Source organism: Nansenia antarctica (genome assembly GCF_963989245.1).
Source record: "Nansenia antarctica genome assembly, chromosome: 2".
NCBI classification, from domain to species: domain Eukaryota; kingdom Metazoa; phylum Chordata; class Actinopteri; order Argentiniformes; family Microstomatidae; genus Nansenia; species Nansenia antarctica.
In genome coordinates, this window is record NC_137675.1 from 74,620,836 (window position 1) to 74,637,479 (window position 16,644).

The following is a 16,644-nucleotide window of genomic DNA, read 5'->3' on the forward strand; positions in this document are numbered from 1 at the left end:
TTCTTGGACTTAAGGTAAACAGTGGAACAGAACGTTGATCTTTTTTCTTTGGTAATTTTCCAACTATTACCGTACTGATTTGGAGTGGGCTTCAGCTCCAAAGGGGGTCCCTTGGAGGTTAACAAGGCTTTGTACCTCCCACAATGTAATCTCCACCATTTGATTCAGAAAACAGACATTCTATAAGGATTACAGGAAGACTGTCTGACTAGCAAGATGTTTACAGCACATGGTTTTGTGTGCGTCAGAGCCTTACTCGTGGCAGTTGTTACAAGTGCAATGCTGGACGAATGCTGGAAAAACAAACCTAAGTACACTATCAATGTTGCTCTGTTGGAGGACAACAACTCACTATGGAACATACAGTCTGTTAAGGATGCAGTACTGAGGGCAATTGAAAAAGACAAACAACTGAACATTGATGAAGGTAGAGATATACAGTATGTGTGTGTGTGCACAATTTGTTGATAGGAGTATACATGATATGACCACACGTTTTTATTGTTATTGTTACTATTGTTATTATTTGCCGTTGTATCAAATATTACTGAGAAAAAGTATTAAATCACAGATAGATACCATGTTCATAAAGCATTCTCCTGGCTGTTTCTCTTGCCGAAGATCTAAACGTTACATTGACGGCCAACTTCCGGGGGTTCAACACCAGTTTGTACAGACGGACAGGCTGTGCGAGCTCCACCTGTGAAGGAGTGGAGATACTCAAGCGCCTCCATGTGAGTTCAGAACGGACCTCGGCTCAAATAGTATTTGAAATAATGTTCAAATGCTTACTGTTGCTGTGCTTGATTGTGTTTGCCTCTGCACAATGAAACCAATGGAATAGCTCCAAAATGCTCTGTGCCAAAATGCTCTGTGCTGCCCGCCTGGCACACCTGGGAGGCTCAAACAAACTGTTTCAGTTGCTTCCTGTGAGGTCAGTCAATGTATCTCAGCAACAACCTACAATAATACACGGTTCTATTTCCAGAGTATAGGTGAGGTGGGATGTGCCATGCTAGGACCCTCTTGTACGTATGCCACTCACCAAATGGTGGAGTAAGTATGACCACATGCACACACGCATGCACACACACAAACGCACACACACACACACACACACACACACACACACACACACACACACACACACACACACACACACACACACACACACACACACACACATACGCACACACACACACGCACACACACACACACACACACACACACACACACACACACACACACACACACACACACACACACACACACACACACACACACACACGTTTCTGCTGTAGTTCTTGAGAATAGCATTTCCTCTCCAGCACTGAGAGTGACAGGTAGAGGCCATCCAGAGTGCACAACCTCATGTGTGTGTGTGTGTGTGTGTGTGTGTGTGTGTGCGCGTGTGTGTGCTCACTCAGTGAACTGGTTGGCCTGACCCTGAGCATCCCCATCATCTCAGCCGGGAGCTTCGGGCTGTCATGTGACTACAAAGCCAACCTGACCCGCCTTCTGCCCCCGGCAAGAAAGATCTCCAGCTTCTTCACTCACTTTTTTAGTCACACCTCCAGCCCTAGCCCTATCAAGACACAGTGGCAGAGGGCGTATGTGTACAAGGACTCAAATTCTCAAAGGACTAACTTTGAAGACTGCTTCTGGTGAGAGAGAACCTTTTATTTTAGCAGCGAGTCCTATTGAGACCACGGTCTCTTTTATTTGCATATCCCTCTGTTATGCCCTCTGTTATTTGCATATGTTGTCTGCTTTAACACAACCATGTAGGCCACAAGCAGAAGTTATTTGTACACTGTTATATCAATTAATGTGTAATGCTGTCATAGGTACATCAATGCTCTGGAGGCATCCTCTTCCCTGTTTGCTATGTCCATTAACAGAGAGATGCTGCGCACTAGAAGGGAGCTCATGGACGCACTCAAGACCGACCAAAGACACAGCAACAGTATGTCCCCTTCTATAGTCTCATACAATGTGTCAAACATTTGACCCACCCAGAATTAGAGGTAAACCAATAGAACCTTAAAGGTCCCATATTATGAAAAACTACATTCAGATCGGCTGCCCCCCGCCGACGTAAGCTAGGGTCTCATTTTCGTAAAAGACTTTCCCAAAAAACAGATGGCAGTTTAGTTTAGATAAAGTTTGCCTTAATAGTGTCTCCACTATTTCATTCTTGACCTTGTTATTTTGCAGTATACATTATCTGTGGAACCCCAGATGACATCATCGGTATAAAGAATGAGACGGTGGTTCACAAGGACATCGTCTTTTTCCTAATCGACCTTTACAAGTGAGGCTGGTTTTGGTATCCTATCCACATTTGATCCACTCCCTTTTGTTGGTTAGGCTTGTATTCTATTACGTAATCTTAGATAGTAGATAGATGTATGGATATGCATTGACCTTGCTGGTCCCCAATTGTAATATGCTTTATTTATTAATGTATTTATTGGCAACTTACAATACACACAATATCAGCAATGAATCACTTGGGTGGACTGTGATTTAAACCGTGTAACATTTTTCTCCCCAGTCATAGGTATTACTCAAACACCACAGCCATTCCAGAGATGGACAATGTCCTGGTGCTCAACATGCCAAAGAGGAACTGCAATTGTTCAGAATCCAACAACACGGTGAGACCCGATAGCTGCTGCTATCTTGTGTCCTCCTTTACATTTTTGACATTTAACAGAAGCTTTTATCCAAAGCGGCTTACAACAAGTACATTTGTCTAAAGTAAGTGAACAGTGATAAGTGATCAGTCATCATGAACAAAAATCTATGCTTGGACCGGGTACCATTGGCATTGGCCTCCTCAGTCTGCCATTTTGTCTTACAGAGTGTCACACTGTCCACATCAGCGTTTGCCATCTGTTTTCATATTTGGAGCCACTGAGTTGTAATCTACAAAGTTGTAATCTACTGTGGAAATTCAAACATTCAACTTATTCTATAATGTCTTGTGGACTGTCACAGAGTCTGTAGTCCCCTAATTTTCTTTTTTTCTTACTCTCATTATTATATATTTGACATAGATAGCACTGTTATTCTAGTGTTTTCCAATGTGTCTGCTCTCTCTCTGTCCCCCCCCCCCTCTCTCTCTCTCTCTCTCTCTCTCCCTCCCTCCTCCCGTCCAGGAGACAAATGACTATGTGGCAGGGTACCATGATGGTGTTTTGCTCTTCGGCAAGGTTCTGAGGGAGATGTTGATTAGTGAGCGGAACACAAGCGTGACTGTTCCCCCCACCACTAATACTCCCAATAAAAACCCTTTCAGGAGCATCAACTTTGAAGGTACGATAACTGAAAGATTGTTAACCTAACTATCTTTCTAGCTATAGCTACCGTAGAGCAATTATAGGAACAGACATTTACCTTCTTTCTATGACCTAAATTACCACTATAGACGAGTCTGTGTAAAAATGTCACTCTTTTAAGTCAGGCAATGATGATAGACGACTATTTGGATTTGACAAAGCTACCTCCATGAGCAATTGAGCAATTGGGCCTTGACTCCAGTCCAAAGGGAACACAATCCAGAAGGGCCCTTCATTAATTTTTGTCATACTTCTGCAAAGCAAGAAGAAAAAGTATACATGTCTGAAACCTTTTCAGTCGTGATTTCTTCCCACAATAAAGACTTCCATTATACTATACTATTACACTATATTTCAGTTTTTGGCCTTTTATTCAGCCCAATATCTACTTTGGCACTTCCTCAGCCTCCCCTGTAGTGTTAGATAACATTTCCAAACAAATAATTTTCCCTCTGACATTTAAGCATACTCTATTTTCTGTATTTGTATTGATTATTGGTCATGGTAGTGCAATTGGTTGTACATTTAGATAATCAACATTCTTGTCCTGGATAGGTGCAGAGGTATACATCGGAGGGCAGGCTCATTGTAATACATGGAACGGATTGTGGAATGATATCAAACCACCTTTGTTCCTCAAAACATTTGATATAAAAATGGTATCCTCATTCCGCTCCATGCATTACAATGAGCCCGTGCTCCGATTTCTTCCTCCACCAGCCTCCCTCGACGTAAAGGTATTTTTGTGTGTGTCTATGCTCAGGGATGGGAGGACACTATGTACTGGATGAGAACGGTGACAGGGATGTGAACTTCTCAGTGATCTACACCTCCTCCAGTGACAATGAGGTGAGCTTAGTCTGATGTAAATGTGAGAACAGTCACTCTCTCCCCAGGATGCTTAAACATTACTAACATTTTCAATGATCAGTGAGTAACTTGTTGTTTGCTAAACTTCTTCAACAGTACAAAACACTGTTTGTGTTTGACACAGCACTAAATAAAAGCACATTGGTGGACAACAACCCTTCTCTGCACTGGGATGGTTCTATTCTGCCAGACGACAAACCGGTCATGCCCACAGGTAAATAACACACAGACAGAAAACACACACACACACACACACACACACACACACGGTCTATTAAGTGCATGAGTAATGTTTTTGTTAGGAGACAATTGATTGTGATACTTATCTTTTATGTTTTGTGTGTGTGTGTGTGTGTGTGTGTGTGTGTGTGTATTTCAAGACCTCGAGTCGCATGACATCATCGTGATCGTCCTGAGTGTCAGTGTTGCGGTGGTGACTGCCACCGCATTGATCTTCTATAGGTAAAGACACACAACTCACTGTGTGCCAACTGGTTAACTGTCTAACATCAGTTTCCTGACAGCATGGCCCTGTTTACTGATCTGATATAACAAGAGTTGTGGAATCTATGAGTGATAACGTAGAGGAAGAGAACAAGGAAAGATAAATATATGAGCTGGGCCCATATCTTACTCACCTCTGATTGGTCAATAGACAGAACAGGAAGGAACGCCGGAACCGCAAGAGGTGGTCCCACATTAGCCCAGACCTGATAGGCCCACTGGACGGGAAAGAGTTAACCTTGGTCTCTTTGAAGGTGAGCTCCATCAATGGTCTTTGCAGTTCTGTCAGTCAATTTCTTATCATGGTTTATCATCGTCTTTATCTGCCTCATCTGCCTGCAGGTTTGTTTCGTCATGGTCAGGCTTATTTGGTATTGATTGATATTGTTTGAATTTGTCATTTTCACAACTCAGTTTATCTCTACTAGCTTGGGCACCTAATGATATTATCGTGAAGCCTCTTAGGGTCCTAGAAAAGCACTTTATAAATTAATGTATTCAGTTGGTCTTGGGTGGATTCACGCGTGTTGTAATGGATAGTACTAGTTTGTCCAACTTGTTGAATCCCCTTTTCTTTATGTGCAACAGATTGATGAAGACAAGAGGAAGGACAGCACTTACCATATCCACCGGGGTCGCTATGACAAAAAGGTGCCATGACATTTCCTGCTTTGGTTCATAGAATTATTCAAATAGTACAATGTCACACAAAGTCATTTTAGGTCAGTTTTTAAATGTGTGGTTGTGTGGTGTGTGTGTGTGTGTGTGTGTGTGTGTGTGTGTGTGTGTGTGTGTGTGTGTCCTTTCAGCCTGTGATCCTGAAGGAACTGCAACACACAGACGGAAACTTCAGTGAGGTGCAGAGGATCGAGCTCAACACCGTAAGGCTCTGTATTGATGTCACTTCCTCTTCCTCTTTCATCAGGGTTCCTCCTTATCTACCCACTGTCCTGTGAAACGACCACTGGCCATAATATATGATGTGTTTGTAGTATCCATCTATACATCTCTCTGATCTAGTGCCGTTCAGTTTCTATGTGACCTGAACTCGTGAACAAACCAATTTGCTTATCTCAATGGGGTTTGAACAAGTGAAGGTTTGTATGTTCATTGTTGTGGTTTGTGGCTTTGGGGCCACATAGAGGAGTCTCTTATCTCCCTGTCAATCAGAGAGATAAGCAGCCCAATTTCCTTGACCGTACAACCAGGTGATAAAAGGAGAGTGTGTGAATGATCATGAGAACGACAACAACGCTACAATAGGATGTCATTGTATCCTCCCTCTGTCTCTATCAGCTCCTGCGTATTGACTACTACAATCTGACCAAGTTCTATGGGACGGTGAAGTTTGAGTATGGCGTGTTTGGAGTGTTTGAGCTCTGCGAGAGGGGCTCCCTGAGGGTAAGCTGGCCTGGTGGAGGAAGGTGGTAGGGGCAGGGCCTGAACATGTTTATGATGGGAACCAGCGGCCTTGTTTCAACCCACATACAGTATGTTTATTGTCCATTCGATAAGCCATTGACATGTATACGTTTGTAGTTTTCATGACACAATTATTAAAGGGACACAAACGATTAGGGGGCAGTTACATTTACAATGTGCAGTGAAATATTTTTCAATACGGTCCACAGGCACAAACATAACAAAGACACAAAAGCATGAAATGACCTGCAGTAAACTACAGTAAATGTGTCTCTCTTTTATGCCATTGACAGCATGTTCTTAATGACAAGATCTCATATCCTGAGGAGACATTCATGGACCTGGAGTTCAAGATATCTGTGATGTATGACATAGCTAAGGTATGCGCTAGTGTTTACAGTGTGTACGGAAGTGTGTTTATGTATTAGAAGTCTGGCTATGTGTGTACAGTAGGAGGATTCACATACACACACACACACACACACATACACACACACACATGTTTGCATATAAGTTACCACTACCATCATACCTGTATGTGTAGTCTAGCCATGGCTGCTTGGACTATGCTTTTGCCTGATTGTAGGAAGGAAACAAATGTCACTGTACTATTATGTGTTTCAGGGCATGTCCTACCTCCACTCCAGCGACATCGATGTCCACGGGCGCCTGAAGTCAACTAACTGTGTGGTAGACAACCGTATGGTAGTTAAAATCACAGACTTCGGCTGCAATACCATCCTCATCCCTACCAAAGGTCACTTATGCTTTCTCTCTTGTCATATAATTGTCTTTGTATCCTACCATTAGCATATCGAATACATTTTAGTTTTCTTTATCTTTGGTTAATGAAACATTCAAGGCTGAGGGGGTTGTGGTGCAGGAGGTAGAGCCGGCGTCTAATGATCGCAAGGTCGGCAGATCGTTGGTTTGACCTCCGGCTGGCCACATGTCGAGGTGTCCTTGGGCAAGACACTGAACCCCAAAATTGCTCCCAATGAGCAGGCCGGTGCCTCGCACGGTAGCTTGCCGCGATTGGTGTGTGAATGTACTGTATGGGTGAATGAGCGGCCATTGTAAAGCACTTTGGAATAAGGTGCTATATAAGTCAGTCCATTTACCATTTAAGTCTGAGCGTTAGTTATTTTCCTTGAGTATGGAGCTCTGAAATGGGGAACATTTGCTGTTTTTCGCAGCTGGCTGGCTGGCTCAGTGTTGTATGGTAGTGGGGCCGCCAGTCCTGGTAAATGGTTACAGGATAGAAGCAAGCTACATTATAGGTTGCAACTTCATTTTTCCTCATCAGGTCACACGGTCAGGAACTGCAATGAGCTAGTGATCTCAAAATCACAATAACTGATTGGCAGTATTTTCTCAGGATACATTTTAGACTATAACATTGGCTCATGTTGTCAGGTCACAGGTCACAAGCACAATATGTACAGGATTTCCTCAGTGGTCCCTCTGTTATTCCTCAATCTGGTCCCTCCCCTCTCATTCGATCCCCATGTCAGTTCTATTGTCAAGACATCCTACTTCCACCTCCGAAACATTGCAAAAATCAGACACTGCCTCTCCCCCCCCCGCTGCTGAATCCCTCATCCACGCCTTCATCTCCTCCCGCCTTGACTACTGCAACTCCCTACTCACCGGCATCACCTCCCGCTCCCTCCATAGACTCCAGATGGTCCAAAACTCTGCTGCACGCCTCCTCTCAAACACCCGCTCCCGTGACCACATCACTACTGTCCTCCACTCTCTCCACTGGCTCCCAATCAAAGAACGTATACAATTCAAAATCCTCATCCTCACATACAAAGCCCTCCATAGCCTGGCCCCCCCTTACCTGACTGACCTCCTTCTCCCCCACCATACCTTCTTCTCTTCGCCCTACCCGTACCCTCCGATCCTCATCCATTGTTCCCCTCACTGTCCCACCCTCAAAACTCAAAGGCTTCGGTCACCGTGCCTTTTCACGAGCTGCACCCCGCCTCTGGAACTCTCTCCCTCAACCACTCAGAGACTCACCCTCACTCCTCACTTTTAAATCCCACCTCAAAACCTACCTGTTCTCCCATGCCTACAGCCTCCCCTACCCCTAGCCATCTCCCCCATCCCGGCCCCCCCGCCCCCCCCCCCCTGGACACGCATACAACCTCCCCTACCCCTACCCATTTCCCCTAACCCTCCCACCCCCCTGATATGCATACAGCCTCCCCTACCCCTAACCACCTCCCCCCCCCCCCCTACCACCCCCCCCCTACCACCCCCCCCCCCCTCTCCCCGTTCGCTGATTCTGTGTTCCATGTGCCCATGTTGCTTGTTGTTTTTGTGTTTTCCGTATCTCCTATATTGTCAGTGTCTTTGAGCCTCGGAAAAGCGCTATATAAATTTAATGAATTATTATTATTATTATTATGTCAGACTTGTGGACGGCCCCAGAGCATCTCCGTAAGCAGGGGACCTCCCAGAAAGGTGACATCTACAGCTTCGGCATCATCTCTCATGAGATTGTGCTGAGACAGGTCCCCTTCTACACCGAGGCCTGCTCTGACATCGCAGGTACAGTCACAACTGTCTGCTGATTTGAGTTAATACTGAGTTAGAATGTAACATTTAAATCATTCTTAGTTAGGGTGTAATATTCAAGGAATGACATGTCAATGTTGTTGGGGTTTTTATAAAATTTTTATATCGTTATGTTTTATATACTTCAAAGAGCACCCCCTGTTGGTCACTATGTAGATTAATAATTTGAATAAAAACACTGAAGAATAGAGGACGGGTTAAGAGTAAAGTAATTTACTCCCAAGTACAACTTCAAACAGTTATTGTCAATACAACAACTGGTTGCTTGAGTGTCTCTTTTCTCTCTCCTATAGAAAAGCTGTACAGTGTGCAGTATCCAACCGGCATCGGCTTCTTCAGGCCTGACATGAACTTTGAGGCGTCAGTGGAGAGTGAGGCAGAGGTACACAGCATTCCATACATGTGAATATCTGTTTGTGATTAGATTATACTTTCCTGTGTCTACGCTGTATTCTTTATTACTCACTTTGAGTGTGCTTAGATATAATGTGAAATACTTTTATCCATGGTGTATGTGTGTGTGTGTGTGTGTGTGTGTGTGTGTGTGTGTGTGCGCACGTGCGCGTCCGCGTGTGTGTGTTTGTGTGTGTGTGTGTGTGCGCACGTGCGCGTCCGCGTGTGTGTGTGTGTGTGTGTGTGTGTGTGTGTGTGTGTGTGTGTGGGCCTCCTGCAGTTGTATATGCTGATAAAAAGCTGCTGGGATGAGGACCCAGAGAGGAGACCAGACTTTAAGAAGATAGAGGGATCTCTTGGTAAGATATTCAGGTAAGCTCAGTAGGTGTGTGTGTGTGTGTGTGTGTGTGTGTGTGTGTGTGTGTGTGTGTGTGCGTGTGCGTGTGCGCGTGCGCGTGCACGTGCATGTGCATGTGTGCGTGTGTGTGTGCGCGTGTGTGTGCATGTTTGTTCATTCACAGTACATGTGAATCCAAACCACAAGCCACAGGGTATCATTTTAATCAGCATGAGTGATACATTGTAATGACTGAGCAAACCTTTTAGGTCTAGTTTTCCAACTCCAAGGTGTGTATTTCATTCTCCCAGTAACCTGCACAACCAGGCCAATGAGACCTACATGGACAACCTGATCCGCCGGCTGCAGATGTACTCCCGGAACCTGGAGCACCTGGTGGAGGAAAGGACGTCTCTGTACAAGGCTGAGAGGGACAGGGCTGACAGACTCAACTTCATGCTGCTGCCTGGGTATGGGTCTACTTACAGGATACGAACTGACAATGTTCCAATACTGATGACGTGTTATTGGAAGCCAAGGGAAGAATATTCACGTTAAGATTCACGTTTTGGTTTTAAATTCTGTAGTTGCTAACATTTCACTTTTTGGTTTTAATTGATCCATTCTAACACAAGTAGAAATCGGAGGACGGACTCATTGTAATGCATTGAGTCGATTAGAAACACGTGTTTGATTACCATTCCTCATTCCATCTCATGAATTACAATGAGCCTGTCCTCCGATTTCTACCTCCACCAGCCTCCCCTGGCCCATAGGTGAGCCAAATAGAACCCCGCCTGTCTGTAGAACCCTACCTGTCTGTAGAACCTCATCTGTCTCTGTAGAACCCCATCTGTCTCTGTAGAACCTCATCTGTCTCTGTAGAACCCCATCTGTCTCTGTAGAACCTCACCTGTCTCTGTAGAACCCCATCTGTCTCTGTAGAACCCCATCTGTCTCTGTAGAACCTCATCTGTCTCTGTAGAACCTCATCTGTCTCTGTAGAACCTCATCTGTCTCTGTAGAACCTCACCTGTCTCTGTAGAACCCCATCTGTCTCTGTAGAACCCCACCTGTCTCTGTAGAACCTCATCTGTCTCTGTAGAACCTCATCTGTCTCTGTAGAACCTCACCTGTCTCTGTAGAACCTCATCTGTCTCAGTAGAACCCCATCTGTCTCTGTAGAACCCCATCTGTCTCTGTAGAACCTCACCTGTCTCTGTAGAACCCCATCTGTCTCTGTAGAACCTCATCTGTCTCTGTAGAACCCAACCTGTCTCTGTAGAACCTCATCTGTCTCTGTAGAACCTCATCTGTCTCTGTAGAACCTCATCTGTCTCTGTAGAACCCCATCTGTCTCTGTAGAACCTCATCTGTCTCTGTAGAACCTCATCTGTCTCTGTAGAACCTCATCTGTCTCTGTAGAACCCCATCTGTCTCTGTAGAACCTCATCTGTCTCTGTAGAACCTCATCTGTCTCTGTAGAACCCCATCTGTCTCTGTAGAACCCCATCTGTCTCTGTAGAACCTCATCTGTCTCTGTAGAACCCCATCTGTCTCTGTAGAACCCCACCTGTCTCTGTAGAACCCCATCTGTCTCTGTAGAACCCCATCTGTCTCTGTAGAACCTCATCTGTCTCTGTAGAACCTCATCTGTCTCTGTAGAACCCCATCTGTCTCTGTAGAACCTCATCTGTCTCTGTAGAACCTCATCTGTCTCTGTAGAACCTCATCTGTCTCTGTAGAACCCCATCTGTCTCTGTAGAACCTCATCTGTCTCTGTAGAACCTCATCTGTCTCTGTAGAACCCCATCTGTCTCTGTAGAACCCCATCTGTCTCTGTAGAACCTCATCTGTCTCTGTAGAACCCCATCTGTCTCTGTAGAACCCCACCTGTCTCTGTAGAACCCCATCTGTCTCTGTAGAACCCCATCTGTCTCTGTAGAACCTCATCTGTCTCTGTAGAACCTCATCTGTCTCTGTAGAACCCCATCTGTCCCTGTAGAACCCCATCTGTCTCTGTAGAACCTCATCTGTCTCTGTAGAACCTCATCTGTCTCTGTAGAACCCCATCTGTCTCTGTAGAACCTCATCTGTCTCTGTAGAACCCCATCTGTCTCTGTAGAACCTCATCTGTCTCTGTAGAACCCCATCTGTCTCTGTAGAACCCCATCTGTCTCTGTAGAACCTCATCTGTCTGTGTAGAACCTCATCTGTCTCTGTAGAACCCCATCTGTCTCTGTAGAACCCCATCTGTCTCTGTAGAACCTCATCTGTCTCTGTAGAACCCCATCTGTCTCTGTAGAACCCCATCTGTCTCTGTAGAACCCCATCTGTCTCTGTAGAACCCCATCTGTCTCTGTAGAACCCCATCTGTCTCTGTAGAACCCCATCTGTCTCTGTAGAACCCCATCTGTCTCTGTAGAACCTCATCTGTCTCTGTAGAACCCCATCTGTCTCTGTAGAACCTCATCTGTCTCTGTAGAACCTCATCTGTCTCTGTAGAACCCCATCTGTCTCTGTAGAACCCCATCTGTCTCTGTAGAACCCCATCTGTCTCTGTAGAACCCCATCTGTCTCTGTAGAACCCCATCTGTCTCTGTAGAACCTCATCTGTCTCTGTAGAACCTCATCTGTCTCTGTAGAACCCCATCTGTCTCTGTAGAACCTCATCTGTCCCTGTAGAACCCCATCTGTCTCTGTAGAACCCCATCTGTCTCTGTAGAACCTCATCTGTCTCTGTAGAACCCCATCTGTCTCTGTAGAACCTCATCTGTCTCTGTAGAACCTCATCTGTCTCTGTAGAACCCCATCTGTCTCTGTAGAACCCCATCTGTCTCTGTAGAACCTCATCTGTCTCTGTAGAACCCCATCTGTCTCTGTAGAACCTCATCTGTCTCTGTAGAACCCCATCTGTCTCTGTAGAACCCCATCTGTCTCTGTAGAACCTCATCTGTCTCTGTAGAACCTCATCTGTCTCTGTAGAACCTCATCTGTCTGTAGAACCCCATCTGTCTCTGTAGAACCCCACCTGTCTCTGTAGAACCCCATCTGTCTCTGTAGAACCTCATCTGTCTCTGTAGAACCTCATCTGTCTCTGTAGAACCTCATCTGTCTCTGTAGAACCTCATCTGTCCCTGTAGAACCCCATCTGTCCCTGTAGAACCCCATCTGTCTCTGTAGAACCTCATCTGTCTCTGTAGAACCCCACCTGTCTCTGTAGAACCTCATCTGTCTCTGTAGAACCTCATCTGTCTCTGTAGAACCTCATCTGTCTCTGTAGAACCTCATCTGTCTCTGTAGAACCTCATCTGTCCCTGTAGAACCCCATCTGTCTCTGTAGAACCTCATCTGTCTCTGTAGAACCCCACCTGTCTCTGTAGAACCCCATCTGTCTCTGTAGAACCCCATCTGTCTCTGTAGAACCCCATCTGTCTCTGTAGAACCCCATCTGTCTCTGTAGAACCTCATCTGTCTCTGTAGAACCCCATCTGTCTCTGTAGAACCCCATCTGTCTCTGTAGAACCCCATCTGTCTCTGTAGAACCCCATCTGTCTCTGTAGAACCCCATCTGTCTCTGTAGAACCTCATCTGTCTCTGTAGAACCTCATCTGTCTCTGTAGAACCTCATCTGTCTCTGTAGAACCTCATCTGTCTCTGTAGAACCTCATCTGTCTCTGTAGAACCCCACCTGTCTCTGTAGAACCCCATCTGTCTCTGTAGAACCCCATCTGTCTCTGTAGAACCTCATCTGTCTCTGTAGAACCCCATCTGTCTCTGTAGAACCTCATCTGTCTCTGTAGAACCCCATCTGTCTCTGTAGAACCCCATCTGTCTCTGTAGAACCTCATCTGTCCCTGTAGAACCCCATCTGTCTCTGTAGAACCTCATCTGTCTCTGTAGAACCCCATCTGTCTCTGTAGAACCTCATCTGTCTCTGTAGAACCTCATCTGTCTCTGTAGAACCCCATCTGTCTCTGTAGAACCCCATCTGTCTCTGTAGAACCTCATCTGTCTCTGTAGAACCCCATCTGTCTCTGTAGAACCTCATCTGTCTCTGTAGAACCTCATCTGTCTCTGTAGAACCCCATCTGTCTCTGTAGAACCCCATCTGTCCCTGTAGAACCTCATCTGTCTCTGTAGAACCCCATCTGTCTCTGTAGAACCCCATCTGTCTCTGTAGAACCCCATCTGTCTCTGTAGAACCTCATCTGTCTCTGTAGAACCTCATCTGTCTCTGTAGAACCTCATCTGTCTCTGTAGAACCCCATCTGTCTCTGTAGAACCTCATCTGTCTCTGTAGAACCTCATCTGTCTCTGTAGAACCCCATCTGTCTCTGTAGAACCCCATCTGTCTCTGTAGAACCTCATCTGTCTCTGTAGAACCTCATCTGTCTCTGTAGAACCTCACCTGTCTCTGTAGAACCCCATCTGTCTCTGTAGAACCCCATCTGTCTCTGTAGAACCTCATCTGTCTCTGTAGAACCCCATCTGTCTCTGTAGAACCCCACCTGTCTCTGTAGAACCCCATCTGTCTCTGTAGAACCCCATCTGTCCCTGTAGAACCCCATCTGTCTGTATAACCCCACCCTGTTGCCTCCCCAGTCCAGTGGTGCGCTCCCTGAAGGAGACGGGCCGTGTGGAGCCAGAGCTGTTTGAGGAGGTGACCGTCTACTTCAGCGACATCGTGGGCTTCACCACACTGTGCCGCTACAGCACACCCATGGAGGTGGTGGATATGCTCAATGACATCTACAAGAACTTTGACAGCATCCTGGACCATCATGATGTGTATAAGGTAACCATGATGTGTATACAGTAACCATGATGTGTATACAGTAACCATGATGTGTATAAGGTAACCATGATGTGTATAAGGTAACCATGATGTGTATACAGTAACCATGATGTGTATACAGTAACCATGATGTGTATAAGGTAACCATGATGTGTATACAGTAACCATGATGTGTATACAGTAACCATGATGTGTATAAGGTAACCATGATGTGTATAAGGTAACCATGATGTGTATAAGGTACGGTAACCATGATGTGTATAAGGTAACAATGATGTGTATAATTTAACCAAGATATGTATTAGGTAACCATGATGTGTTTAGGATAGCGACAGGGTGGGATCTGTACATTTATTTTATTCTCCTTAGTGTTTCCTCTTAAAGGGCTACAGTCCTGCTGTCCATCTGGTTGAATCACCCTGGGGTACCAGGACTCTCTACTGGGGAACTTAGTTTTGTCCCCAGGGTGTATCATTCTGTAGTGACATCATCATATGAAAAACATAATAGAAACAAAGAATATGCCTCTCTCCTGGAATGAAATGGAGCAGACAATAGTTCATATCTTAACTCGAATGATAGATAAGAAACAGGAAATAATGACAGTGTTCAAATGATTTGTTCCTCTGTCAGGTGGAGACAATAGGTGATGCGTACATGGTAGCTTCGGGGTTGCCGAGGCGGAACGGTAACAGGCACGCCGTGGACATTGCCCACATGGCTCTGGACATCCTGGCCTTCGTAGGGACCTTCCAGCTCCAGCACCTCCCAGGCATCCCCCTGTGGATCCGCATCGGGGTGAACTCAGGTAGCCAATCAGCACTCTGCAATGGGCCATCACACTGTACTGTAGTTTGCTTAGAGATATAACTCGTATCCCCTGTTTAATGTATAGCCATACCTTTTCATTAACCTACTGACTACACACTCCTCTCTGCAATTGTTGGACATGTTAGGAGAATGTGATGCTTCAGTTTACAGTCAAACTAGATAGTGTGCTACTGATTCTAGATGTGTGTTACTGTTTCTAGATGTGTGTTACTGTTTCTAGATGTGTGTTACTGTTTCTAGATGGATGTTACAGTTTCTAGATGGATGTTACAGTTTCTTGTGTGTTTGTAGGGCCGTGTGCAGCGGGGGTGGTGGGAAACAAAATGCCTCGCTACTGCCTTTTCGGAGACACAGTCAACACTACCTCTCGCATGGAGTCTACAGGCTTACGTAAGGGACTGCATAAATGCACACACACACACACACGCACACACGCATGCACGCACAAACACACACACGCACGCACGCATGCACATTATTGTTTGTACTATAGCTCTTGAGGATGACATTTCCTCTCCAGCACTGAGAATCCATGTCAACCAGTCCACCATTAACATCCTCCAGCGGACAGACTGCAAGTTTGAGTATGAGGAGAGAGGAGAGACTTTCCTGAAGGTAAGGGTGGGATAAGGGTGAGTTTAGCCTGATGCTATAATAAACCATGTCTAATAAATATAGGAAAGAATGCCTAATTGTTAAAGCTATGTGATTGACAGTACATGTTTAGAGTTTAGGTCAATTCAATATACAGTTGATTATGTGTATCCTGATTAAATAAAAACTGTGTGTGTGTGTGTGTGTGTGTGTGTGTGTGTGTGTGTGCGCGTGTGTGTGCGTGTGTCTGTGTGTGTCTTCCAGGGTAAAGGCAATGAGATGACATACTGGTTAACAGGAGTAACAGGTGTACAATACAACCTGCCAACGCCCCCAACAGCGTGAGTAAAACACATTTATTCCCTCACAATCATATCTATGTATCTATCTCATGTATGTGCTTCATGTCATACATGAAAGAGGCTTTAGAGACATTTACCGTAACAATAGCTCAGTAGTCTAGCACCACAGCCTACAGTACACACATTTGCCCATGTCGGCATGGGTTCGAATCTGGCTTATGCCCTGCTGACCTACCATCTCCTCTTTACTTTCCTGTCTTTCTCTATACTGTCTCTGTCCAATAATAAAAAATACGAGAGTGGGACTGCCCCACTCCAAAAAAACATAACTGGTTTAATATTTTCAACCAAAACTGATGATAATGATGATGATGAATCCTACCAATTATATCTTTATGCAGTACAATAATTTTATTTAAAAAAAGCCCCCATTGCAAGCATCATCACATCTCCACATGCAGGGAGAACTTTCAGAGGCTGCAGCAGGACCTGGCAGAGATGATCGTGTCCAGCCTGGAGCATCGGGGGCCGGGGACGGGGGGCCTGGACATGAGGAAGACCCTCTCCACCAGGGTGAGGAGGAGGGAGACCAATGGGAGCCAGGGGGACGGCCTGCCAGAGTACCTACACCTGGGCCTGGCCGTCACAGAGCAGCCCAGC

At 45.4% G+C, this 16,644-nt stretch overlaps 1 protein-coding gene across 1 annotated transcript in view; it reads left to right on the forward strand.

The window, feature by feature from the left end:
- Nucleotides 1-216: 216 nt before the first annotated feature.
- Nucleotides 217-16,644, forward strand: part of gucy2ca (guanylate cyclase 2Ca) — a gene marked incomplete at both ends in the record, with an annotated part of 16,440 nt that continues 12 nt past the window's right edge. The window contains 27 exons of the mRNA XM_080523415.1: nucleotides 217-427; nucleotides 622-734; nucleotides 989-1,056; nucleotides 1,428-1,664; nucleotides 1,848-1,966; nucleotides 2,218-2,314; nucleotides 2,564-2,660; nucleotides 3,165-3,321; nucleotides 4,108-4,193; nucleotides 4,311-4,428; nucleotides 4,595-4,676; nucleotides 4,870-4,972; nucleotides 5,307-5,369; nucleotides 5,528-5,599; nucleotides 6,015-6,119; nucleotides 6,434-6,520; nucleotides 6,765-6,897; nucleotides 8,565-8,702; nucleotides 9,023-9,111; nucleotides 9,403-9,494; nucleotides 9,771-9,929; nucleotides 14,065-14,257; nucleotides 14,891-15,065; nucleotides 15,380-15,478; nucleotides 15,609-15,703; nucleotides 15,947-16,023; nucleotides 16,446-16,644. The exon at nucleotides 16,446-16,644 is cut by the window's right edge and continues 12 nt beyond it. Of these exons, the coding sequence (XP_080379541.1) occupies nucleotides 217-427; nucleotides 622-734; nucleotides 989-1,056; nucleotides 1,428-1,664; nucleotides 1,848-1,966; nucleotides 2,218-2,314; nucleotides 2,564-2,660; nucleotides 3,165-3,321; nucleotides 4,108-4,193; nucleotides 4,311-4,428; nucleotides 4,595-4,676; nucleotides 4,870-4,972; nucleotides 5,307-5,369; nucleotides 5,528-5,599; nucleotides 6,015-6,119; nucleotides 6,434-6,520; nucleotides 6,765-6,897; nucleotides 8,565-8,702; nucleotides 9,023-9,111; nucleotides 9,403-9,494; nucleotides 9,771-9,929; nucleotides 14,065-14,257; nucleotides 14,891-15,065; nucleotides 15,380-15,478; nucleotides 15,609-15,703; nucleotides 15,947-16,023; nucleotides 16,446-16,644 (3,264 nt within the window). The remainder of the gene's footprint in view (nucleotides 428-621; nucleotides 735-988; nucleotides 1,057-1,427; nucleotides 1,665-1,847; nucleotides 1,967-2,217; nucleotides 2,315-2,563; nucleotides 2,661-3,164; nucleotides 3,322-4,107; nucleotides 4,194-4,310; nucleotides 4,429-4,594; nucleotides 4,677-4,869; nucleotides 4,973-5,306; nucleotides 5,370-5,527; nucleotides 5,600-6,014; nucleotides 6,120-6,433; nucleotides 6,521-6,764; nucleotides 6,898-8,564; nucleotides 8,703-9,022; nucleotides 9,112-9,402; nucleotides 9,495-9,770; nucleotides 9,930-14,064; nucleotides 14,258-14,890; nucleotides 15,066-15,379; nucleotides 15,479-15,608; nucleotides 15,704-15,946; nucleotides 16,024-16,445) is intronic.